This window comes from Myodes glareolus, chromosome 4 (genome assembly GCF_982192425.1).
Source record: "Myodes glareolus chromosome 4, mMyoGla1.1, whole genome shotgun sequence".
In the NCBI taxonomy this organism is placed as follows: Eukaryota; Metazoa; Chordata; class Mammalia; order Rodentia; family Cricetidae; genus Myodes; species Myodes glareolus.
In genome coordinates this window covers 103,909,855-103,935,341 of record NC_142029.1, presented here as the reverse complement: position 1 = coordinate 103,935,341, position 25,487 = coordinate 103,909,855, and the positions used below count along the sequence as shown (strand labels likewise).

The window sequence follows — 25,487 nt, the reverse complement described above, 5'->3', positions numbered from 1 at the left end:
AAAATAGAGCCAAAAATCTAGCAGGAAGAAAAGAATCAGAAATCTAGGATTAGCCAGTTTCAGGGTTCCAGAAACTAGCTGAAGATAAAGGTAGATTGTAATCTTGAGAGTAATCTTGAGAAACAGGGAGATTCCCCCTAGTAATTATCACCCCCTAGTAATTATCATTGGTATTTTTAGAAAAGGAACTAGCTGATTATGACCTTGAGAGGCAGGGAGTTGCCCCCTTGTAATCATCACTGAAATTTTCGGAATTTTCTGTGACATCCTCCCTCCCCCCTTTCGGATTACTGGGCTGTGTGGTTTCTTCCTATAAAAACTACTTCTCTCGGTCAGTCGGGGTCGAACTCTTCCCCTGCGTGGGTTATGAGTCTCGAAGACAGCTTGTCATTAAACCTCGTGTGATTGCAGCAAGGACGGTCTCTCATGAGTTACCGGGGGTGGGGGAGTAGGGGGGGGTGGGGGGAGTGGGGGTGGTGGTGTCCCGTTATCCTGAGGCTTGAGTGAAAGGCTTCCAATATCAGGGGTCTTTCAGTCCTTGCCCGGGTTCGAATAAAGAAACCTTTGTTCTTGCATCAGAAAGCAGGCTCCGTGGTGGTCTTGTTGGTCTCGCGACGTGGGCATAACATTGCCATTATTTCTACCTGTGAAGAATTTGTACGTAATCAATTGCTTCCTAAGTGGGTGAGTTCCCCGCCCCCAGAAACCGGGCATTCCGTAATGGATTGGTGCCATTGGCTGTCACTCAGGCCGACCCTGAAATGAGAGAAGCCGGGCGGAGCTTATAAAGTTCCGCTGAGCTCGTCTAAGTTCTCCATCTTGGGCTCTGTCATTCGGAGATTTGGCTTGGGTGAACCTGCACGGGCACCTGGAGACCGAGGAAACTCGCAAGACGCTCCGAGACGGGCCATGGTGAGCGCGGGGTCCCCGCGGAGCTGGTGCCTGCGGCTGCAGAGTCCCCAGGCCCGGCTCTGCCTCCCCGGCTGTGGGGTGGGGCTGGACGGGCTCCGGACGCCGGGGCGTCCCTGGTCTTAGCACTGGAACTCCCGCGGGGTCGCAATGCTCCCCGCAGCTCTGGGCGGACCGGGGACGTGGAGCCACTAGAAGGCACTAGGAGGAACGGACTCGTGGTCGCGTCGTTTTAGCACAGCATACACCAGTCCTCCTCTCTGGGATTCAAATACGGGGAGGGGTGAGATGCGGAGCTGTGTGCACTGTATGGAAACGCTCTAGCTGGGTGCTGGGACGGGGTGTAGGGCTTAGGCACAACAAGGTAACTCTAAGGGTGGTGGTATGAGGATAGGGCGAAGCCTGTCCCTAGTGTAGAAGCCCAACCACATTGCATAGGGGACTAAACGGGTGGGCAATAACTCAAGAAATGACTTTGGTCTGTCCCTACTTGTTAGTGTCTTTTAGGTGTCGGTGGTGACATGGCGTGGTGTGGAGGTCTAGGAGGCTCATGCGAATATAGGTCATTTGAGCTGGGGTGGAACAGTCAGCTCTGGACAGGTGTGAAAGCCCCCCAGAGTTAGGAGACTCTCACTCAAGTCTCGGGATAACATGACTCCCCCAAGAACTCTCACGAGAGACGTTCCTTGCTGTAATCACATGAGGTTTATTGACAGGAACCAGTGCACTGGGACGAGACTCATCCCACACAGGGGTAGAGTTCGACCCGAGTAGCTGGGAGGAGGGGTATTTAAGGGAAGAAACCACAACCAAAGGGGGTAGGGAGGGCGTCATTGGAAGAGTCTGAAAATACCAGTGATAATCACAAGGGAGTAAGTCCCCGTTTCTCAAGATTGTTCTCAAGATTATAATCTAACTTTGTGGTCTGCCAGTTCCTGGACTAACTTAGATTTTTGGCTCTACTTACTCTTCCTGCTAGGGGGTCTGGATTTATCCTGGTCTTTCACCTGTCTGGAGCGCCTTGGCCTCTCTGTCAGTCCTGTGGTTTGCAGGGATGGGTCACAGGCTTGCTGAGAAGAGTTCTGTTCTCTGGTCCTCTGTTGCCTAGCCAGAGTTTTTGAGACAAGGTTTCTCTAGTTTTTGGTGCCTGTCCTGGAATTAGCTCTTGTAGACCAGGTTGACCTTGAACTCACAGAGATCCGCCTGCCTCTGCCTCCCCGAGTGCTGTGAGCCACCACTGCCCGCACTGTCCTTTTTAATAAAAATTTCTCCGAAGAGAAAAAAAGCCATAGAAACCTGAACATCTGATTACTAAATTCATAATAGTTATTTTAAAAAAATGTGCTAAGCATTTCATATGTGAATATAATGTTTTGTTCAAATCCACCCTGTACTTCCTCCCCTCCAGCTCCTTTCATACCCACCACCATCAGTTTCCCTTCCCAACTTAAAAAACAAAACCCTTCACTCTACTTGATGCTGCCAGTATGTGCAGGGGTGTAGGGTCATTGCTAAAACATGGACAGTCTACTGGGCCATATCTGAGGTAAACTGACTCTCCTTAGCCCAGCAGCCTTCAATTGCCAGAAGCTCCACAGTGGGACTTCACAAGTCCCTCTCCATCCATTCCATGATGGAACTTTCCCTGGCTTGATCTTGTCCGGGTCTTGTGCATGCAGTCATAGCTGCTGTAAGTACATGACTTCACTGTCCCTGTTGGGACTTTTTCTGTCATGTTTCCTAGCAGACCTCTATAACACCAGGCTGCTAGAATCTTTTCAAGATGACCCTGAGCCTTGGGCATAGGGAATATGACAGAGATGAGCCATTAATGGCTCAGCTCTCCAGTGTCTTCTTCTCTACACGTTGACCCGTTGGAAGTCTCGGTATTAATCACTGTCTACTGCAAAACAAAGCTTCTTTGGTTTAGAGAGAATATTGGGAGCTGCAGTGTCACGTCTCTTTAAGTAATGGTAATTAGTTCTTCCTAGAGCCCTGTGTTTTTATGGCTTGAAAGCGATATTCATGTGCTCAGGTCCCCTTGTTCCCGGGTTCAACTTGTATTCCCACAAATCAGCTGTTAAAGATAGGAACGCAAGTATCTGGGCAGACTCCTGATAGGAGCTGGTGGGCCTGGAGCTGTCCATGCAGTGAGCAGCAGTGGCTCAGAAAGTGCCAAGCTTTCATCCAGGCAGCTAGAGGTCTGCTGATTTTCGCCTCATTAGCTCCCTGGAGCAGGCTAGATATAAGCTCAACCATCAGCAACAACAGCAGAATTCCCTTATAGAGAGAAGTGAGACCTTAGAGTTCACTTCTTTACTCTCCTGATCCCAGGGGATCAAACAAATGGAAAAAAGAAAGCATATTTAACAAGTGGTGCTGGCATAACTGGATATCAACATGTAGAAGAATGAAAAGACCCATATCTATCATCATGCACAAAACTCAAGTCCAAATGGATCAAAGACCTCAACATAAAGCCAGCCACACTGAACTTCATAGAAGAGCAAGTGGGAAGTATGCTTGAATGCATTGGCATGGGAGACCACTTCCTAAATATATTCCCAGCAGCACAGATACTGAGAGAAACAATTAATAAATGGGACCTTCAGGAACTGAAAAGCTTCTGTAAAGCAAAGGATATGGTCACCAAGACAAAATGACAGCCTACAGAATGGGAAAAGATCTCCGCTAGCCCCACATCAGACAGGGGTCTGATCTCCAAAATATATAAAGAACTTAGGAAATTGGACACCAAAAGAACACATAATCCAATAAAAAAAATGGAGTACAGACCTTAACAGAGAACTTTCAACAGAGGAATCTAAAATGGCTGAAAGACACTTAAGAAAATGTTCAACATCCTTAGTCATCAGAGAAATGCAAATCAAAACAACTCTGAGATTCCATCTTATACCTGTAAGAATGGCCAAGATCAGAAACATTGATGAAAACTTATGCTGGAGAGGATGTGGGGTAAAGTGAACACTTCTGCATTGCTGGTGGGAGTGCAAACGGGTACCGCTGCTTTGGATTTCAGGATTACAATTTCTCAGAAAATTAAGAAGAAGAAGAAGAAGAAGAAGAAGATCTTCCTCAAGATCCAGCAATACCAGTTTTGGGTATATATTGAAAGGATGCTCAATCATGCCACAAGGACATGTGCTCAGCTATGTTCATAGCAGCATTGTTTGTCATAGCCAGAACCTGGAAACAACCTAAATGTCCCTCGATCAAAGAATGGATAAGGAAAATGTGGTCCATTTACACAATGGAGTACTACACAGCAGAAAAAAATAATGACATCTTCATATTTGCAGGTGAATCAGTAGAGCTAGAAAACACCATTTTGAGTGAGGTAACCCAGATATAGAAAGAGAGTTATCACATGTACTCACTCATATGTGCTTTTAAACATAAAGCAAAGAAAACCAGCATACAAATTACAATCCCAGAGAACCCAGACAACAATGAAGACCCTAATCTACTTGGGAAGTAGAAAAAGACAAGATCTCCTGAGTAAATTGGGAGCATGGGGACCTTGGGAGAGGGTTGAAGGGAAGGTGAACAGAGAAAAATGTAGAGCTCAATAAAAATCAATTAAAAAAATAAAATGAAACATTTACTGATGATAAGAATTTTATTTATTTAAAAATGATGTTTTGGCATACATCCAATATTAACATTTCTTGAAGATGAAAGCGACCTTGTATACTAGTGAGACCAGTACTAGTTTGCCTGACATAACACAGTGCAAATATAAACGGCAGGGGACGGTGGTAAAAATAAATTAAATGTCTCTGTTTTTCATCAAAAACTGTGTTTTGAAAGATCAGATAACTATGTAGAATACAAAAGCTGCAGCCTATGACAGCTGAGTCTGAACCAGAGGTGGCATGTGCTGGTGCTTGGTGGTGCAATGACATGTGTGTTGTATGCTTTGAACAGGGCTACCGTAAAGTCACCCAGTAGCACAAAGTTGAGCCCTGCCTGTAACACTTTGAATTCTGTCCTCATTTGATTTTGAATTAATCTTTGGTTGCATTTTCCAAAACCTTTTAGTGTTCCCCAGTTTTTTGACCCCTGCCTTCGGTTATGTGACCCCACACGGAGCTAGGACTTTGTGCTGAATAGTTATGTGTCAAGTTGACCCAAGCTGGAGTCATCTAAGAGGAGGGAATCCCGATTCCTAGGGTGGAGCTGGAAGCAAGCACGGAGGGTGGTCCCATCCCTGAGCTGGTGGTCCTGGGTTCTATGAGCAAGCCACGGGGAGCAAGCTAGTAGCAGCACCCGTCCATGGCCTCTGCATCAGCTCCTGCCACCTGCTCTGCTTGAGTTCCTGCCCTCACTGCTTTTCATGATAAGCTATTATATGGAATTGTGAATGAAATCACCCCTTTTCCTCCCCAAGTTGCCTTTGGTCATGGTGTTTGATTGCAGCAAAAGTAACCCTGACAGACATGCCTACTCTGTGGCTGGTGCTGAGAACTGAACTTCTACCTCTGCTCTGTCTAGGCATACACCTGTAACAGTGCTGGGACACCAGCTTCAACATTCTTCCTTTGGAAACTGCATGTTAGTTTTATGATTGGGTTCATGTATTCTTTCCCCTTGCTCTTAATAACCCCTCCCTTCCATACCCATGTGTTCTTGTATGGATTTTCTGTTGGAATTAGAAAAGGATAATTTTGTTTTCCTGAGTCACTATGTTGACACTGAGATAAAGATGCCTGTGTTGATTTTTCTTTTTTCATGATGCAGAAGACAAATCAGACTGTGCCTTCTGTAAGAAACTAGTAACACACACACACACACACAGAGAGAGAGAGAGAGAGAGAGAGAGAGAGAGAGAGAGAGAGAGAGAGAGAGAGAAGAGAGAGAGGAAGAGAGGAGTGAACTTTCATTTTGTGTTCTTTCAGGGATTGGTATCATTTGAGGACGTAGCTGTGAACTTCACCAGGCAGGAGTGGCAGGAGCTGAACGCTGCCCAGAGAGCCCTGTACAGGGATGTGATGCTGGAGACCTACAGCACCCTGGTGTTCCTGAGTGAGTGTGACCCCCTGTCAGTCTCAGCAAATGCTTTTCCCTTGGTTAACAAGTATAGAAATCATCACTTAAAGATTTGTCATTATTCATAGCTATGTATATATGTCTGAGAGTGAGCACCACATGTGTGTGTGTTCCTGTGGACACCAGAGGGCATTGGGTTGCCCAGAGGGGACACTGAACAGTTGTGAACTGCCAAGTTTGGATACTGGGAACTGAACTTGGGTCTCCCAAGAGCAGTAGTTGCTCTTAGCCCCATAACCATCTTTCCAGCCTGATAAACTTTCTCAAGGTCATTATTTTGGGTTATCTATCTTGCAGTTTAATGCCAAAAAAGGGTGGTCTTCTAGCTAGTAAAGAATGAGGCTATAGATCCTCTCTGACCAAAGTTTCTTATTCACTTACCAAGCAGCAGTTCCAGAAGTGAGCCGTGATTCCTTCTTAGTAGACGGTCAGAGCACAGGCCAGCTGTGACTCCTTCCTAGTAGACGGTCAGAGCACTCTGGCACCATTCATTTCCTTACTATTTCTAACTTACAGAGCTCTGCGTGGCCAAGCCGAAGTTGATCTTCAATTTGGAACGTGGATGTGGGCCGTGGGGCCGAGCAGAAGCTGCGGTGCGGAGCCACCCGGGTGAGTGTCTTAGTGGTCAGCAGAAGGAGAGCTCATCAGGTACGGGTCATGTTGAGCTGCTGCTTCTTCTTTTTGAATCAATTCTTTTAAAATCACGTTCTGAAGCAGCTGGTCACGTGGGTCTAACCTTTTTGCTCTTAATCCAGTTTGAAAAGAACATTCTTGATGTCACTCCATCTCCCTGATTTTGTTGCTGACAACTTGCCGAAAAAAGTCTTTAATTTCTTTATTTCTTCCTTGGCCCAGTCATAATTCAGATGAAAATTGTTCAGTCGCATGAGTTTGTAGACTTTCTGTTGTTGAAGTCTAACTTTAACCCACCGTTATCCAATAATATAATTAGGTTTCTTTCAATTTTTTTTGTGCCTATTGAGATTTGCTTTGTGACCAAGTACAATAGATGACCATTTTCTAACTTTTGCATGTAATATGAATTGATGCCTTGATGGTATTCCTGGTTAAAATACAGGTACATTTGGAAATCAGTAGCCTAGAGACATTTCAATATACTTAATGTACTGTATTAGCTCCCGTTTTATTATCCTTTTAACATTCATTAGGTTTCATTTTCACTGGTCTACATTTTTATATGTTCTTTGTGTGGTTACTGGTGTATGAGTTGTCTTTATTTTTATTTCTGTATTGGCTTTGTAGAGGAATGTGCCACAGTTGTAGTGTTGCGGAGATAGCCTGACTTATCAGGAAGACAGAACAGGATGAAAGACCCCCAGAGGGTGTCTTTAACACTTGGAGACCCTCGCCCAAGAACCAAGTCTGAGCCACTGGATGCAAGAGCAAGAGGCATTTTTTATTGTTCACACAGGGCCTGTGGGTGCTGCAGTCATGTGGAGGACTGAGCGCCCCAGGCTGGGTTTGGGGCAGATTATATGGGGTTGGGGTAGGCAGAAGCAGGCGTACAGAAGCAGATGCATGGTTACAGGGGTCTCATTGGTCAATTTTAATGAGACCATGAGGTCATGCCTGAGACAGGGTGTTGGCTCTCCACTGGGTGCATAACAGCTATGTTGGCAGTTTGGGGACTTTCCGTTCCCCTTTAATCTTTCTCATGCGGGTGGCCTAACTCCTGGTGCCTGACCACAGACATCCTGTCTGTGCAGACTTGGCAATATCATCTGTGACCTTATTATGAGCCCTAGTTCTTAGTTCAAGCCTTGCTATAAAATGGAGTCACAGCAGCTATGCCAGGCGGGGGTCTTTCAAGGACAGCTCTGGAGGCTAGAGCTGCAACGGGGCAGCTCAGCCCTGGAGGAAAGGTGTCCTGACTGTCGGGAAACCAGGCTGCCTGAAGCTGGGGTGCGGCAGGGGATGGTCTCCCTGCAGGATATAGGGATCCTGTTCTCCTGGAGAATAGCTACAGCTGAGCTCTGCTCTGTTCCTTTAAGAGAACGTCCTAGCAGTACTATCTTCTCAGACCCAAGATGCTTTTTCTTTTGCTAACACTCTGCTAAGGGGAAGCCCCTGCAGAAATGTAGTAATCTCCGCTCTCATTACTTTTTCCTGCCTGGCCTTGCTCAGCCCCCCTTAAGCAGCGTCCTAGCAAGGTTCTTCTGTTCTGCTCCCAGTTGCTGAGCCCCCCTAGGGAGCGTCTCAGCAAGGTTTTTCACCTCGGTCCCCTAAGGGACATCCCAGCTAGGTTCTTCTAGTCTGCTCCAATAAGACTCTTTTGAAAAAGAGATTTATTTGCGAAGGAGGAGTCCAGGAGAGTGGCTGCCTCTGCCAGGGACAGGCAGAGAGGCTTGTATAGGGCTTCTTAGGGGTGGAGTTTTTCCAGGGAGAAGGGGGATTGGCTAGTTTCCCCCTGCTCTGGGATTGGTCCGTTTAGCTGGTCAGGGGCAGAGATGGCCAAGCTGTGTTTCTTTCACTGGTCCTTTTTAGCTTTTTGACTCTAATCTTAGGACCAGGACATATTTTTTTTTTCTTTCACTGTCTCTGATTTTAGGGACAAAGTGTTTCTTTGATACTGGTTTCAGAGCCAGAGCACGTGTTTTTAGTCTTGGGTTCTGGGATAAAGATGTTTCTCTCCTGGGCCCAGGTCTCAGATCCAGGGTGTGTTTCTTTCACTGGCTGTGGGTTTAGAGTCAGGGTGCTCAGTGGGTGGTTGGTTTCCTGCTCCAGTTGTCCCTTTTACCTTACAGGCTTTACTGTCTCCTGAGTGCTATAGCAGGTTAAGGCTACAGGTGAAGGACAATGGCAAAGTTCCCCTTGTATGAAATGGGAATGCTGTGGGACCTTCTTTAGCCAATAGCCTTTAAGATACCGGCCCACTCTGGGTGTGGCCACGTGTACTGTGTATACAGATGTAAAAACATGCACAGCCCCTTTGCTGTATTCGGTTGCTGTTCCCCGCTCATGCAGAGGACTGTGATCTGTGAGTCTACCCCTAAATAAAGAACCCTTTATTATGCCCCATTCTGAGTTAGTGTGGGACTTATAATAATTCTCAGCTAAGGTATCCATAGCTCCCCTCCCCCTCCGTGGAAACAAGAGTGAAACCCTTCCCCAATGTAGCACATCTCCTGGTTTTTATTCTGAGACCAGCGCTTTCCTGAAATACACCAGCTGATTTAATTTAGAAGTTATTATTATTATTATTCAATGTCTCTCTGCTGCCGTTAATCTTTTCTCATTAGCATTAATAAAATTTAATGTTAAAAAAGCATTATGCTATCTATTTTTGGAGGTATTTTCCATCCTTTTGCTCTATCAGTTTATGAAAACTGTACCATAAGAGGGGAAAGAAATCTGAAACCTTTCTTATAAGCAGTATCAGGACAGAAGAGGGTTTAGGTGGGAAACTGCTGGCCAGCAGAAGAGCCCTTGAGTGTTATCACAGTGAAGAAGAACTTGGCTTAGGAAAGAAAAGGGAGGGGGCAGCACTGGTGGGCACAGAGATCTTGTGTCTTTGGCTGTCAATATTCCTAAAAAAAAAAAGTTAACGTTTCTCTGACCATGGTCTCAGATTCTCTGTTTTACAAATTCATGCAATTTTCAGTTGTAAGCAGTCAGTTTCCTATGCACAGGTGTGCAGGCTCCTCCCTTCAAAGAGGCCTGCTGAGCAGGGCATGGAGGGAAATACATCCTGGGCAGCTCCCTGCCTGCAAGTCCCCGCTATGACCCAGGACTGTGGTGCTTCTTGGGCTGCTGCAAGTCGGAACCCCCCAGGCTTGTTGTCCCCAGTTTCCTCCGACTTTCAGGGCTGTTCCAATCCGCAGGCCTCTGCCCTCCGCTGACTTTGCCACCTGCTCCATCCCAGGCGCCTCTGCTCCCTGGCCTCGCAGAGCCGTGTCCAAGTCACCACCCTCAGAGGGACCTCAGGGTTGCAAGGGGCTTGCATCCAGCATGCAGGGAGTTTGCCACCACTGAACCCGGGGTCCTCTGCCACATTGCACCTCCTGCAGTCTCACGGCTTGTCTCTCAGCGCCCAGGCGGTGTGTTCCCTGCCTCAGAGCTAGGGGTGCAGACCCTAGATGGGCTGCTGCCAAGTCCTCCTCAGGGGTATCCGAGGTGCCATTGTTCCTGTTGTGCACTTCGCTTTTCCTCCCCACATTTAAGCTCTGTCCCATTTTCCCGGTCCTTGTCAGTCCAGTCTCAAACACGATGAAGAGACAACCATTAGACAACAGTTGAAAGTTACAGGAAAACAGCGGGGTCTCAAAGACTCGGTTAGGGTCTGAAACCGTGGCTACCTCCCCTGGCGCGGGCTGCATCCATGATTCCAAAGACCATAGGAGTCCCAGGCTCCCCATGGAGGCTCTGGGTTACTGAGGGCTTAATATCCTGCAGCCAGGGCTCCAAGCCCTCCAAAAGTGGAAGCTGGTCAGAACCTGCTTCTGCACAGACTCCAGACTCCTTGCGGGGGCTCTGGACAACGAGGAGGACCCAGTTTTCTCCAGACGGGGACCTGCTCCCCCAGTGGGCTCCAGAACGTCTTTGTGGATGCCCGTGACCCTGGCCCTACTAACATGTCCGTCAGCTGTCCCAGACATTGGCCATTACCTCACAGGCTCAGACACGGCATGCGGCTACAGACACCAGCATGGGCTGCTTTGAAAGGAAAAAGAAGTTTTAGCCTACAAAGAAAGGGGAACCCCTTGCTAGAGAAAAAAAAGGAACTGCCTGCTAGCAGGCTACCGGATTTACACAGAACAAAGAAAAGTCCCAAATCACAGCTTCAAATGGCTTCAAACATCTGACTGACAACGTTACTCACCGGCGGTCCAGAAACCTCTGGGGTAGAGGTGGTGTCTTAGGTCATACCGGATGAGCCCCCAAATGTTGTGCCTGAGTCTTAGGACCCCCAAGAAGACAACACGGGCTAGCAGGGGTCCTTTTCCCTTCGTCTACTGTGTTAGAGACTTTAAGGCAGAGGACCTGTGCTAGCCATAGTTAACAAACAAAACCTTGCTTTTACATTCAGAAGTGTGGTTCCCAGGCGGACTTTTTGGGAATCCTGGGATTCAGACACAACACAAAACAACTTTTTGCATATTGTGAATCAATAACTATATTGAGAGGTTTTTAAAAATCTTAGTACCATGAGAATAGCACACAATTCTGACTTTTGGACAGAATTATAAGGGCTTTGTTTCATTTTACTTAAATCTTTTGATTTGTAACCTGCTATTTTGATTTATTTGCATCAGTGTAGAATGTAGGGTCTCCAGTTATTGGTGTGTCCTGTACAAGGCAGGGAAGGACCCAAGTAGTTCTCTTTATAAGGTTAATTCCACATAAGTTTTAAATTTTTACTTGGTTCATGTAGTAAAAAGATCCATTCTTAGACAATAACTTCCTTCTGCATTGAAATTCCTGGTAGGGGAAATTTTGGGCGGCAATCTGACTAGAATGCAGTTATTATACATTCTATACTGATGTAAATAAATCAAAATTAATTCTTCTTCAGCTGTTAATTCCCTGGGACTATTTAAGTCTTTGTTACCGTCTCAGATTTTGTTTAAATGAATTACTAAATTAGGTGTTATCCCAACAGTGGACCATAGGTTGGAAAGGTTGCAATTGTTCTCTCCTAATTTGTGCTTTTTGTGTTCTAATTTTCTGTAAACCTACTATATAACCTAGGTAACTGATAGAATCTCCTCTTTGTATTTTTACAGGAGCAATTTGTAATCCCCATTTAGGCAAAACTATTTTTACTTCTTTAAACATTTTTTCTATAGGGTCTACATTTGAATTAGATAGCAAAATGTCATCCATGTAATGGTAAATTATAGATTTAGAAAATTATGTATTATTTTCAATGGCTGACTTGCAAAATATTGCCACAGGGTGGGGCTATTGTGCATTCCCTGTGGGAGGAAGGTTCATTGAGAATTACTGTAAGTTTCACACTAGCTAGAATAGGTTTATAATTATTATAATTAGAGTGCGAAAACATCAATTGTGGCAAAATAGGCAAAGTATGATGAATCTTCCAACACATGTTGGCCATCTAATAACTGATTCCAAAGATAGGGAAGTGGGAAAAGATGCCAGGCACAAAATTCATGGACATTTAATAGTGATCACTGACTTGAGAGTTTTCAAATAAATAGAAATGAAGAATAAATTAAAACCTTCCCAAGAAATTCAGAATCTTCAGTATGAACTTGAGAGATTGGGAAGGCAAATATACTCTTTGACTGTGGGAGGGAAATGTTCAACCTTAACTGGAATAGTCACTAAAACACATCATAGAGTAATAGTATGGCACCCTCTGGCTGTGATTAAGAACCCTAACCTGACCCAGTAAGTACAGACACTGCAGGGCCTGACCATCTGAGCTTTGTCATTGTGTCCCACACAGTGGACGAAGAGAGTAGACTCCTCCCCCCAAGTTGCTCTTGGACTTCCATACATGCACCATGGCATACATATACCTACACCCTCCACACACTCACACAATCACAATGAATGTATTTAATAGAAAGAAAATAACAAAAAGAAATGCAACCTGTGAACTTGACGTTCAATGGAGATGGAAGGACTAGAGGCATAGAAATCTAGGCGAACTAACCAATATCTACGTGTGTGCGCAGTTTAAAACCATGACTTGATACAAAAAAATTGACATCCAGAAAAATCTTTTTAAGGGTCATTAAAATTAAATTGCCAAAAGTACAAAAGAAAGAATCTTGAAACTGACAAGAGAAGAATGTGCTTAGTTACTTTAGGAAGTAAACATGTTGGCATGATAATGTCTTATCAAAGACTGTAATGACCAGAAAGCATGGACTCATGTTTCTGAGACCCTGCGACAAAACTGTGAAGCAAGATTGCTCTCACCAACAATGTTATCCTTTAATTTAGAAGAAATTAATGACCTTCTACAATAAGCATGAATTAATTCTCTATTTCAACAATAAAACAAAGCAAAGGAGACCTGAGTTAAAACCCTGATATCTATTGGTATAATTTTGTTTTCTAGGCAACAAATTTTATTAACCCCTTTCCAAACTTTATTCCCAGGCTTCTTCAGCTTAATTTGCTGCAAAGAATGAATTGTGTTTAAGCAAAAACTGAAAAGAGCTGCGGTGTCCAAGGGGCTTGGGCTTAAAAATATTAGCGATCTAGATTTGATCAGATCCATAAACAAAACCTTTAAAAAGCAGCCCTGGGCCGGGTAGTGGTGGCACACACCTTTAATCCCAGCACTCGGGCATGATATAAAATAGCAGCTCCTGTAACTCTGCAAGTGTTACTTCTTCAGAAGTCGCCTCCGTTCAGTTTGCCTCGTTCTTAGAAGCCTCATCAAGATTCTTCACCAGATCTGGGACTTCATCATCCTCCTCTCCAGTAGCAAGGGGTGCTTTTCCATCCACAGATTGCCTGGGCAGAGCTTCAGCCAGTCTCTGTAAACTAGTCAGACTGTCTGCCCCAAGCTGGTTTAGAATGCGGGGAAGCATTTCTGTCTGTTGCTTTGTCTGGGTGTGGCCTGTAATGGTGAGGGTGTTTGCTGCCAGAGACGCCTGAACTTTAGGGTTGTTAAAATGGATCACTGTTCCTTGGTTTGTAAACATGTCCACCTCTTCGATACCAGAGATACTGTTCACCCCTAACTTCTTTAAGGAGAACTGCAGTTTTTTACCGTCTGCTGTGGCTGTTCTGTGAACCACCTTCGGCTTTCTGCGAGCAGCTCCTTTCCCACCAGTGCTCGCTGAACCACTTTTTCCTGGTTCATGATTGTTTCTTTCATCTTGTCAGAGTGGAGTGGAAATGGGGCCATGCGGGGGACTAGGGTTCTCACTCAGGGGGTCTCAGCTGAGATAAGGTGTTGGTGTAATTTTTATATTCCTTGTAGAATAAAGTATGTACACTTAACCACAGGTCTATAGGTGTCTTAGTTGAGGTTTCTGTTGCTATGCTAAAATACCATGACCAAAAGCACCTTAGGGAGGGAAAGATTTATTTCAGTTTATAGTTCCACAGCACAGTCTGTCACTGCAGCAGGGACTGTAGGATGCTGCTCACTGGCTTGCTCGGTTTGCTTTCTTATAGGGCCTAGAATCACCAACCAAGGGGTGCCACTCACCCATTCCCCTTTCCACGTCAATCAAGAAAATGTCCCACAGGCTTGCCCATAGCCAGTCTGATTGAGGCATTTTCTTAATTGAGGTTCTTTCTTTCAGAAGGACTCTGTGTCAAGTTGATATAAAACTAACCAGCACAATAGCATATGAAGGCAGTATAATGGTGAAAATAAAACGGCCCCATTCCCCAAGGGGTGTCACTGGGCAGCGGGCCATGAGGGGCAGTGGGTCCCAGGCAGGGAGTCGTGCGGTGGGTGGATAGGCACGCCATGCAGAGTGAGGTTGAATATTTATTTAGTGGGTTATAGAAGGGAAGGAGAAAGAGGAGAGGGAGGGAGAAGGGGGATAGAGAGAGAGGCAGAGAGAAAGAGAGAAGAGAAGCTACCTCTTCAGGAGAGAGAAGGAAGAGTGAGAGAGATCACTCAGGCTGGAGGAGGCAGGATATCTGCTTCCCTCGGTGGAAGGGGATGGGTTGGGAGAGGGTGGAGCTTGTCTGTTATAGGGACCGTGTACCCAGGCCAGCAGATCATAACAGGCATGACTTTTATGTTTGAATTCTATAAAAATATTATTATTGAATCGTGACATTTTTAATATTTTAGATGTTGATAAAGTAAGTGCCCTGATTGACACCAGCAAGGAAAATCCTGAGATACATTTGGGACAGCTTGAAATAACTGACCAAGACATGATTAAAGTAAGTAAAACAATAGTATAAGGTCAAACCATATTTCCAATATGAACACATGGAGAATGAGCATGAAACATTTCCACACTTAGAATGTACTTTTCTATAGACCTACTTTTCTATAGTGAGCCTGGTTAGATACAGGCTGGAGAAGAACCTGATCATTTTCATCTAAGACTCCCGGCGTCTTAGTTTGCGTAAAAACAGAGTTCAGAGTGTATTCATTTAGTATTACCCAGGGGTGGCCTTTGAAACAAAGGCAATATTGTACATAAAGACATTTCATATCAGAGAGACTTCTAGTAATTCTGTAAACTCTGAAATCCTTTCCGTGCCCACAATGTGGCTTAGGTGGAAGCAACGTGTTGAATGTCGTATGTGTTGACAGTGTTTGTAAGGAGACTAGATCAGTAAATGGGAAAGTGCACACAGAAATACTTAGGGATTATTAGAAATTGTTCATTAGAAAATCATGCTTTGGAATTTCGGGCAGCTCATTCTAGGCAAAAGCACTAACAAATTCTTTTGTTTCAAGGGAAAACTAAAGACTCAACAGGAAGTCTACAAAGGGCCAAAATCCCGTCATGGTAGAGCACCTGTAAAAACACTTCCCCAAAAGTTAAAGAAAAACAAGACCTCTACATCACACCGAGATGGGAAACTCTACGAATGTAAGGACTGTGGGAAAACTTTCTGTAATAACTCAACCCTTATTAAGCATCACAGAAGAACTCATAATGTAGAGAAGCGCTTTGATTGTACTATATGTGGTAAAACATACCACTGGAAGTCAGACCTCACTGCTCACGAGAAAACTCACAACAAACTGGAGAGGACCTACGAATGTAAAGAGTGTGGGAAAGCTTTCTTCCGAAAGTCTCATCTCAATGTTCATGAAAGAACCCACACAGGCGAGAGGCCGCACAAATGTACGGAATGCACGAGAGCTTTCTATTACAAGTCAGACCTGACTCGGCATAAAAAAACGCACTTGGGTGAGAAGCCCTTTAAATGTAAAGAGTGCATGAAAGCTTTTTCTCGCAAGTCAAAGCTCGCTATACATCAGCAAACTCATACAGGTGAGAAGCCTTATGAATGTACAGATTGCAGGAAGACTTTCTCCCATAAGTCACAGCTCACGGCACATAGGATAGCTCACTCAGCCGAGAATTTCTATGAATGTAAAGAATGCAATAAGTCTTTCCACTGGAAGTGCCAGCTCACGGCACATCAGAAGAGACATGCAGGAAGAGGCTTCCTGCAGGAAGAACAGAGAACACTGCACGGAGAAGAGCAGGACACTGTGTTCACAGACGCCTTGCGTGACTTATCTGTCCTCGGAGGCTCCACAGAGGTGGTGTCAGGGAGCTCGGGGGTTAAGAATCTTGCTGTATTTTGAGACAGGGTTTCTCCGTGTAGCCTGGCTGTCTTGGGACTTGCTCTGTAAACCAGGCTGGTCTCTAACTCAGAGATCCTCCTGCCTCTGCCTCCCAGGCTCTTGCTTTATAATTGCGATGATTCTAGCACCTATTTGACAAGTCAGCAACCCTACAAACACCTGTCAGCCCAGCTCCGACAATGGCAGAGACGGGGATCACTTGAACTTGCTGATTTCTAGCCTCGCTGGGCCATGAGCCCCAAGTTCAGGAAGGGGCCCTTTAAGAGAGGAATGGGGAGGAGTGATGGAAGTGGTCACTCAATGCACACTTCTGGTTTCTGTGTGTGAGTGTAGGTATACGTCTACACACACGTGTAAACAAAGGAGAGTGGTGGAAGGGCTCATTGTGTAAAGGTGTTTGTCACCAAGTCCGACGACCTAAGTTTGATCCCTAGGCCCTGCCCTGTGGGACAAGCGGCTGGAAGTTGGCCCACAGCTTTTGAAGATGAGTTAAAAAAAAAAAACCAAAAAAACCAAAAAAAAAAACAAGCTGCACAGGTGCCAAAACATAAAATACAGGTCGGGAAGTAGCTTGCTGTATTCCTTTGCACATTCATCAGAGGTTCATGCTAAAAAAAAAAAAAAAAAAAAAAAAAAAAAAACAACTGTGTATCTCGTCACTGAGGATCACATCAGTGTTTCGAAGAGTGCACCTGGGAGTGGCTCCGTGGTGGTGTGCGTACCATGCACGTGTGTTCCCACCACGCGCGTGTGCTCCCTGTCCTTCTATATTAAAGTTTGTCCGGTTGTCTGCCCTGTCAGTGTTTATGCTCTTGAATGTGTTGTTTGGGAAAACAACATTAGCCATGTGAAAAATTGCAATAAATCGATAATGCGTTGTTGCACTCTTTCTGTAAAATCAGTCTTCGTGTATCTTTTGCCTTTTTTTCATCTGTATGTAGACAAGTTATCTTCAGACTCATTTGATCCTGGTTGCTTTAGGAGTTTGGCTGAATAACCAAATCCCTTTCAGTTTGAATCTTAATTTGGTTTGTCAGAGCCAGCTCTCCACAGTTCAGGGATTTGTGATCTCACTTCTGTTGGTCACTCCATCACTGTTCACACTTGTAGAGCTTTATGCCCTGACAATCTGTGACAAATGTGAACAGTGATGAACCGTCTGCCCAGATGCCCAAGTATTGCACTGCCTGAGGACATGTAGGGAATAGTCAGATTTCTATTTGTAAGGGCTAGCTAGCAGAATACGGAATAGTTCTTTACTGCCTGTAAATTATGGTGAACCAGGAGATAGTTTGAAAGCCTCCATTCCTCCCTACTGCAGATAGCATCACTGACCTTGATGGAGCTGCCAAGTACTGTTCATGGGACATGAATCTCAAGTGCAGGGGTATATACAGTTTTATAGTTGAATCATGGTCATCTTTATTGTATGGAAAAATCTTGTGATATTTTGTTTGTGCTCTAACAAAGCTTGCTGGAGATCAGAGTGTGGAGCTAGCCACTAGATAACCATAGAGGCCAGGGAGTGGTAACACATACCTTTAATCCCAGCACTTGGGAGGAGGAAAGAGGAAGTAATAAGGTGGGGTGGAGACAGGAAGTGAATGGCTGGACAGAGACAGGAAGTGAATGGCTGGACAGAGACAGGAAGTGAATGGCAGGACGGAAACAGGAAGTGATAAGGTGGAGCAGAGAGAGCTCTGCCCCTTCTGGCTGTGAAGTTGGCCAGGTAGCTGTGGCTGCTTTGTCTCTGATCTTTCAGCATTTACCTCTATATCTGACTCTGTGTTTTTTATTATTGAGATCAATTAGAATTCGTGCTACAGAATCTGAAAGTGAAACTAGGTTAATTTTGCTCGGGGCAGTTGGTGACTAGACAGAAGCATTTAGGCAGTTAGCAGAATGAACAAAGACAAATGTCTCCACAACTCAGTCTTCCCCTGCGGAAGATAAAACACCAGGAAAAGATGAAAGGCAACTCCGCTGGTTTCAGGAGAGCACTGGGGTATAGAAAACTGGGATTGAGTGTGCATTCAGGGTTTGGGGAGACGGTCCAATGGGCAAACTGCTTACTATGCAATCCTGACAACTTCAGATCCCCATAGTCCATGTAAAATTGTAGGGACACAGCATCTGTGATGCTTGTGTGGAGGCAGGATCAGCCAGAAGCTTAAGTACACGGTGGCAGGAACGAGAGACTTTGCCTTAAAAAATAAAGTGGAAGGAGAGAGGTGACTTCAGAAAGTTGTCTTCTTCAACATGTGCATGCATGCTAATATTCCTTAAAAAATAATGCTGACGTGCCCAGCCGTGCGGCCTGCCCAAGATACCGGGGCAGTGGACTCACAGAGCAGCCACGAGCCAGGCAGAGGCTGCCAGAGCGGTGCAGATTCCCCGTGGCGAGTGGCAGAGCTGACTGTGGGCAGGCAGGCAGGAGACAGAGACATGGACATGTAAAATGAGATTAAAATACTTATTCGGGGTTATGGAGGAAAAGGGGAGGGGCCAGAGAAAGAAAGGGAGAGGGAGGAGGAGAGGGAGAGAAAGAAAAACAGAAACAGAGAAAAGGAGAGAGAGAAAAGACAGAAAACACGTGTGCACATGCCAAGAGAGGGAACAGAAAGAGAAAAGATGGCGAGAGGTCAGAAGTCACTGGGAGTAGGCGTGGCTTGCCCCTTAAAGGGACCAGAGATCAAAAGGAATAACACACACACACAATAAACAAAAGCTTCAAATTCATTCCTTATTAATTTGCCTCCAGTAAACTCTACTAATACTTAGTTTCTGCTTTGTTGGGTCATCTGTTTATTGTTCAGGGATAACATATATACCTTTAAGATGTTTTTTTACATCTGACCACAGTATCTGATTGGATTGTGGTGATTTGAATGAGATTGGCCCTCATAGGCTCATGTATGAATACCTCATCCCCAGTTGGTGGAACTGTGTGGGAAGGATGGATCAGGAGGTATGTACCACTTGGGTGGGATGTGAGGTTTCAAAAGACTGGAACTGATCACAGTATGCTCTTGGCCTCCTAGTGAATCATTATGTGATCTCTCAGCTGTTGCTGGTGCTGTGTCTTTGTTCTGCCATCGTGGACTCTAACCCTCTGAAATCATAAACCTAAACAAACACTTCATTTTATTCATTTGTTCATTCATTTATTTTTGGCTTCTTTGAGACAGAGTTCTCTGTGTAACAGCCCTGACTTTCCTAGAACTCACTTTGTAGACCATGCTGGCCTTGAACTTACAGATCCGCCTATCTGCCTGCTGGAATTAAAGGCATGCTTTTAGCACCACCCAGCTAATGTTTTATTTTGTAAGTTGCCTTGGTTGTGATGTTTTGTCACAGTAATAGAAAAGTAACTAATGTGCCTTTCATCCTTCATTGTACCCAGTGGTCACTGTTGACAGCTGTCACCTAGAACACTTGCGTCTCTTTCCTCCTGTGCTCCATGTTACCCTTTAAAAATACATCATGTTCCATAGCCTCACTTCTTTTCTACAAATTCTCACTTGTTTATACTGTATTCAACACATGGCCGAGAAGCACTTGAAGAAATGTTCAACATCCTTCATCATTAGGGAAATGCAAATGAAAACAACTTTGATATTTTTGTGTACATCAGTCATAATGGCCAACATCAATAAAACAAGCGACAGCTCTTGTTTGTCCAGATGTGGAGAAAGGAGAACACGTCTCCATTGTATGGTGGATCCACAGGAAGCTAGTAGATCTGCCTCAACATCCAGCTATGCAGGTGGAGGCTGCTTGTTCATTCCTGGCCACCCAGACCTGAAATAATCACACAGAAACTGTATTAATTAAAACAGTCTTTGGCCAGTCACTTAGGCGTATTGCTAGCTAGTTCTTATATCTTAAGTTAACCCATAGGACACAGAGGACAGAAATAAAGGACAAGGGGGAAGGGAAGGATGACTCGAGGAAGGGAAAATAAAACAGAACAATGGAGAGTCGGGAGTGGGAGGGCAGACAGGAACAGGAGGATTAAACCTTCCGTTTACAGAGGTGTGCAGATTGGAGCAGCCCTGGCGGGAGGAGAAAACAGGTGACAACAAGCCTTGGGGGTGGACTTGCAGTGGCCCAAGAAGCAACACAGCTCCGGGGCACAGGGGCACAGCTGGGCCTTAAAAGCTAGGGAGCCACCTGGGAGACTGTGGGACAATATTATACAGGCCACATATTTCCGCATTGTTGGTGAAAGACACCCCCCCCCAATTTGGGGAGACTCTCACTCGAGCCTCGGGAAGACGCGAACCCCCCCCCCCCCAGTAACTCACGAGAGACCTTCCTTGCTGCAATCACACAAGGTTTAATGACAAGACGACAAGACGGGGACCAGTGCTCATAACCCACTCAGGGGAAGAGTTCGACCTCGAGTGATCGGGAGTAGTTTTTATAGGAAGAAATCACACAGCCCAGTAATCCAAAAGGGGGGCAGGGAGGGTGTCACAGAAAATTCCGAAAATTCCAGTGATGATTACAAAGGGGCAACTCCCTGCCTCTCAAGATCATTAATCAGCTAATTCCTATTCCAGTGATAATTACTAGGGGGTGATAATTACTAAGGGGAATCTCTCTGTCTCTCAAGATTACTCTCAAGATTACAATCTACCTTTATCTTCAGCTAGTTCCTGGAACTGGCTAATCCTAGATTTCTGATTCTTCTCTTCCTGCTAGATTTTTGGCTCTATTTTCCTGTTAGGGGGATCTGGATTTATCCAGGTCTTTCATTGGCAGCCAGGCTCTCAAGCCACAGTAGCAACCGAGGTGCTAAAAGCAGTTACAGACTGGCTGTCTCCTGAGCTCAGGAGAGGCTGATGTCGTTCTGCTCCTTCTTTGTAATTATGGGGACTGCCTGGGAAGAGGTGTTGATCCAAGCTATGACAGAGCTGCGGATGTGACTGTAGTCCTGTTACCCCAGAAGCAGGATGCTAATGAACTTCCCCCTCAGTTTACCTTGGGAGGTGAAAGCTGTTTGGGGAATATAGGAGGGCTACCGGCAGGATTTGAATGAACCCTGAGACTGCCTTCCGATATTGCTGTGTGAACTGTGTCTCAATTACTCCCGTGCCTCCACAGCCGGTCCAGAGAGAGAGTTTATGTTGGGTTGGACCAGAACAGGAGACGCCCCGGGACATGAGCATTTCCCTCCATGCCCCCTCTGCAGGCCCTGTCAAGGCATCTTGAGGGTCTCTGCAGGCCTCTTTGGAGGGAGAAGCCTGCACACCTGTGCATAGGGAATTGACTGCTTGCAGTTGAAAAACTGCACGAATGTAAAACAGAGACTCTGAGATCATGGCCAGAGAAACGTTAACAAAAAAAATTATTTTTAGGAATATTGACAGCCACGGGCATTCTCTGTGCCCACCGGTGCTGCCCCCCCTTTTCTTTCCAAAGCCAAATCTTCTTCACTGTGATAACACTCAAGGGCTCTTCTGCTGGCCAGCAGTTTCCCACCTAAACCCTCTTCTGTCCTGATACTGCTTATAAGAAAGGTTAAATATACCAAACTGTTGACTTTAAAATAAAAGTCAAAGATGCATTATGTTTGGGAAAAATATGCTTTTGTTTTCATAGGAAAAAACATATGGGTGTTAGTCATTTAGAGTTATAAATACTTATCACCTTTTTAGGAAATTGGCTACAAATTATTATTGATTAAGATATGTGTGTGTGTGTGTGTGTGTGTATGTGTGTGTGTGTGTGTGTGTGTGTGTGTAGTGAGCTGCTTTGTGCCGCACCTTAAAGATGGCGCGGGCCTCTACACTCCACCCCCAGGGTGGAATGTGCTTTCAGCTGTAAATAACTCCATACATGGCTAAAGCTAAGGATCTGGCTTGTTTCTGTGTACCTGGGCCTATCCATATTTCCCACATGGCTTGCTGGAGTTGGCTACCCAGGGGCTATTTTATTTTAGGTGTGGGCTGGCTTTCCCCGGGGTCAGAAGATTATTCAAGGTTTCCTGATTAAATTGCAATTGAGAACCAGTGTTGTGTTTTCTTTGCTGGCCAAAGCTACGCAACATATATATATATATATATATATATATATATATATATATATATATATATATATATATGTAGATATTTCTGCCTTTGTTTTAAATGTTATTTCTATAAAATGTCCTTGATTGCTGAAAAAAATTTACAGAAAAAGACTGATGAAAATGTCCATGTTGTCTGAAAAATGGGAGTAAAGACAAAAAAGTTTGTGATGGAGGTTTTATGTTGTCTAGAAAGCAAGAGAAAGCAGAAAACTAAAATAGTAAAGAGAAAAAAAGATAAAAGTAATAAAAGGCATGTAAAAAAGTTTTGTTTTTGTTTTTGTTTTTTGAGACAGGGTTTCTCTGTAGCTTTGGAGCTTATCCTGGAACTAGCTCTTGTAGACCAGGCTGGCCTTGGACTCACAGAGATCCGCCTGCCTCTGCCTCCCAAGGGCTGCGCCACCACCTTAAAAAATTTTTTAAAAAGGTTAGAGGCTATGGTTTCTTGTATCTGCACATACTAAATTAAAAAAAAAAAGAACTGAGTCACAGTTTATATTAGTACTAAAAGAATTTTTAAGTCTAAAACCTGACAAACACGGAGCATAAAGTTCTAGTCTTATAAAGCTGCTCACCTATTGTAGACAATCAGGAAATACAAGTTAATAGTCAGGTATCCTCAAGGCACTGATATAATTAATTACAGGAATAAGCTTTACTTAGTTCCCTGTATACGTTTTTAAAGTCAAGCTTAAAACAAGTAATGAGAAACAAAGTTTGTCTAATCTGATATACCTAGGCAGCCCTCATACTTCAGAGATCTGTGAAATATGGCATTTATGACAACTAAAAAGTTTATATTGTTGGGTCCAGGGGAGTTGCACAATGTAAGATGGGGACAGGGGCTGGAGAGGTGGCTCAGAGGTTAAGAGCACTGGCTGCTCTTCCAGAGGTCCTGAGTTCAATTCCCAGCAACCACATGGTGGTTCACGACCATCTGTAATGGATCTGATGCCCTCTTCTGGCAGAACACTGTATATTTAATAAATAAAATCTAAAAAAAAAAAAAAAAGATGGGGACAGACCACCAAAGTCTAATAAACCAGAAGCAAACTTTATTCCAGAAACCAGATTCCAGGAAAGCCAGAAGCAAACTTATATATATATATATATATATATATATATATATATATATATATATATATATATATATATATATATATATAAAGTTTATATATATATATAAAATCACGGAGCACAGAAACTTACCTAAGACCACAGCCAGAGATGGTGTTTGTTAGGCTGTTGCAAAAGGTCAGTTTCTGAAACCATCTTTTTATAGTAGGGGCACCAAGCATTAGGTCTGAACAAAGGAATTTTTACGATCTTGCCCCGACTGGTGGGTTAGTCAACAGAGACCCTAAGGGGGAGTGTGTTCTAATGCCAATGGGTAACTAGGCAGCTATCATGAAATATGTTTCAGAGTTACAGTTAAAGTCACTAATTGCAAGAAAACAGATGTCTTTAGCAATTAGTTAGAAAAAGGGACTGCTACTAATATCAGAAGGTTAATAAATCAGGATAACACTACCTCAAGATAAAACTCAGATACAGATTGCCTTACTTTACAACCTCCATTATTAGAGCTCATTAGTCAAACCCGTGTTTCTACCTTGTCCAGTGTGTCTCTTGGTATCTCCAGGCAGTGTATACTGAAGTCCCATGCCTTCCCTTTGATGGTGCCAGTTTCCCACAGCAGAGACAGTGCCTAACCCAGAGGTCACACATCTCTGTCTCCTAAAGGTTAACTCAGCTCATATCTGTTTATCAAGGATGGCCAGGACACTGTACCCTAAGTTTGCAGAGAGAAGCTCCGGCCTTGTTATAGAACAGCCTGTTGTAAAATGAAATGACCTAGGCTGTTGGAGGCTTCTTAAGCGTCTGAGAAAATAGCTCACTTGAATGACTGATCCTTGATCTACTGAGAAAGTTGCTGACAGTCTGTTCTCATTCTCCTAGACTTATAACTTTATATTTCTTTATTTCTACATTCTCATTTCTGGAATCTACATTTTTATTTTCTTATTCTTGGACTCCTCAATATCAGACAGAGACTCCCAGATCCTGGCAGTGACCTGACCCAAAGTCTCCAAAGAAGATTATGGGACACCATGATGTCTCCACCGGGATAATGATGATGCTGACCTGTGGGCAAGAAACCCCAATGCTACAACCTGCTGCCAGGACCCAGTCCAGACTGTGGACACCGGAGAATTGATTGCACCACCTTTGCTAGACAAAATAAGGTCAGTGTTTTTCTTGCCCCTCGTCCACAGGAACCTCTTACCTATGGGCCTGGTAAAGCCTGCTGTTCTGATACGTCTGCCTCCAATGTTATGCAGACATGGTTATGACTGTATATGGGCTGGTCCCTGTCATTTTTAATAGATCCAAAAGCTGTTTGGTCTGTACTTAAATATAATTTATTTTTCTTCTGGAGATCTCTGACAGCATTGATGGCTAGGCTAGCTGTAGCTTAGTTAACTTGACAGCTTCAGAAATATTTAAGATATAGTTCTGGGCCAGGTTGTAGTGGCACACACCTTTAATCCCAGCACTTGGGAGGCAGAGGCAGGCTGATCTCTGTGAGTTTGAGGCCATCGAGGCCAGCCTGGTCTATAAGAGCTAGTTCCAGAGAAACCCTGTCTCGGGGAAAAATAAAATAAAGATATCGTTCTGATAGGCTGAAAGAGCAATGACTGCTCACTGTTTGGGTCACAAGCTCAGGATTTTAAATTTCTTTTGGTTATCTTCTAAATATAAGTTTATACACTTTTAACCCAAATCTGTGTTTTTTGCTAGGACCCAAAGGTATGAGTCTATTTCTGCTGTTTTATAGATATCTGTTGTTTGTTTTTTCTATAATATGAATTTAATGTGGGCCTGAATTTCAAATGTATTATCTTCCTTTAAGTATATAAATTCTTATTTATTTTTTTAATTTTTTTTCGTTCTTCCTTTCTTGATAAGTATATAAATTTTAACTTCTGTTCCTAGTTTGAATTTGTCAACAGGTTTCCACTTGGCTGGCAGACACAATCAAGCATCAGTTGCTGGCTACAATCTGTTCCAAATGACTGTGGACCCTGGATTTGCTGAAAACTGCAATGGACCAGTCTACCTGATGTGAATGCTCCCTGGTTCTTAAACAGAGTCCACAAACCAGATGCTCCTGATAAATACCCCACTGCC

General features: G+C 44.3%; 1 protein-coding gene and 1 pseudogene across 1 annotated transcript; one reads left to right on the top strand and one right to left on the bottom strand.

Annotated features, from left to right (window-relative positions):
* The first annotated feature begins 771 nt into the window (after positions 1–771).
* LOC125408352 (uncharacterized) lies at positions 772–17,120 on the top strand. The gene is made up of 5 exons (XM_087905768.1): positions 772–912; positions 5,829–5,955; positions 6,496–6,588; positions 14,738–14,832; positions 15,359–17,120. The coding sequence occupies exons 1-5, from the start codon at positions 910–912 to the stop codon at positions 16,220–16,222; spliced, it is 1,182 nt and encodes a 393-aa protein (XP_087761894.1). The 5' UTR covers positions 772–909; the 3' UTR covers positions 16,223–17,120.
* On the bottom strand, positions 13,329–13,743 carry LOC125408353 (transcription factor BTF3 pseudogene; annotated as a pseudogene).
* Positions 17,121–25,487: the final 8,367 nt, after the last annotated feature.

Bases quoted from the DNA above. Each gene is read 5' to 3' on its own strand.
- LOC125408352 (XM_087905768.1), top strand. The intron at 6,589-14,737 runs GTGAGTGTCTTA...TTAATATTTTAG, and splicing joins TGCGGTGCGGAGCCACCCGG to ATGTTGATAAAGTAAGTGCC. The intron at 14,833-15,358 runs GTAAGTAAAACA...TTTTGTTTCAAG, and splicing joins CTGACCAAGACATGATTAAA to GGAAAACTAAAGACTCAACA.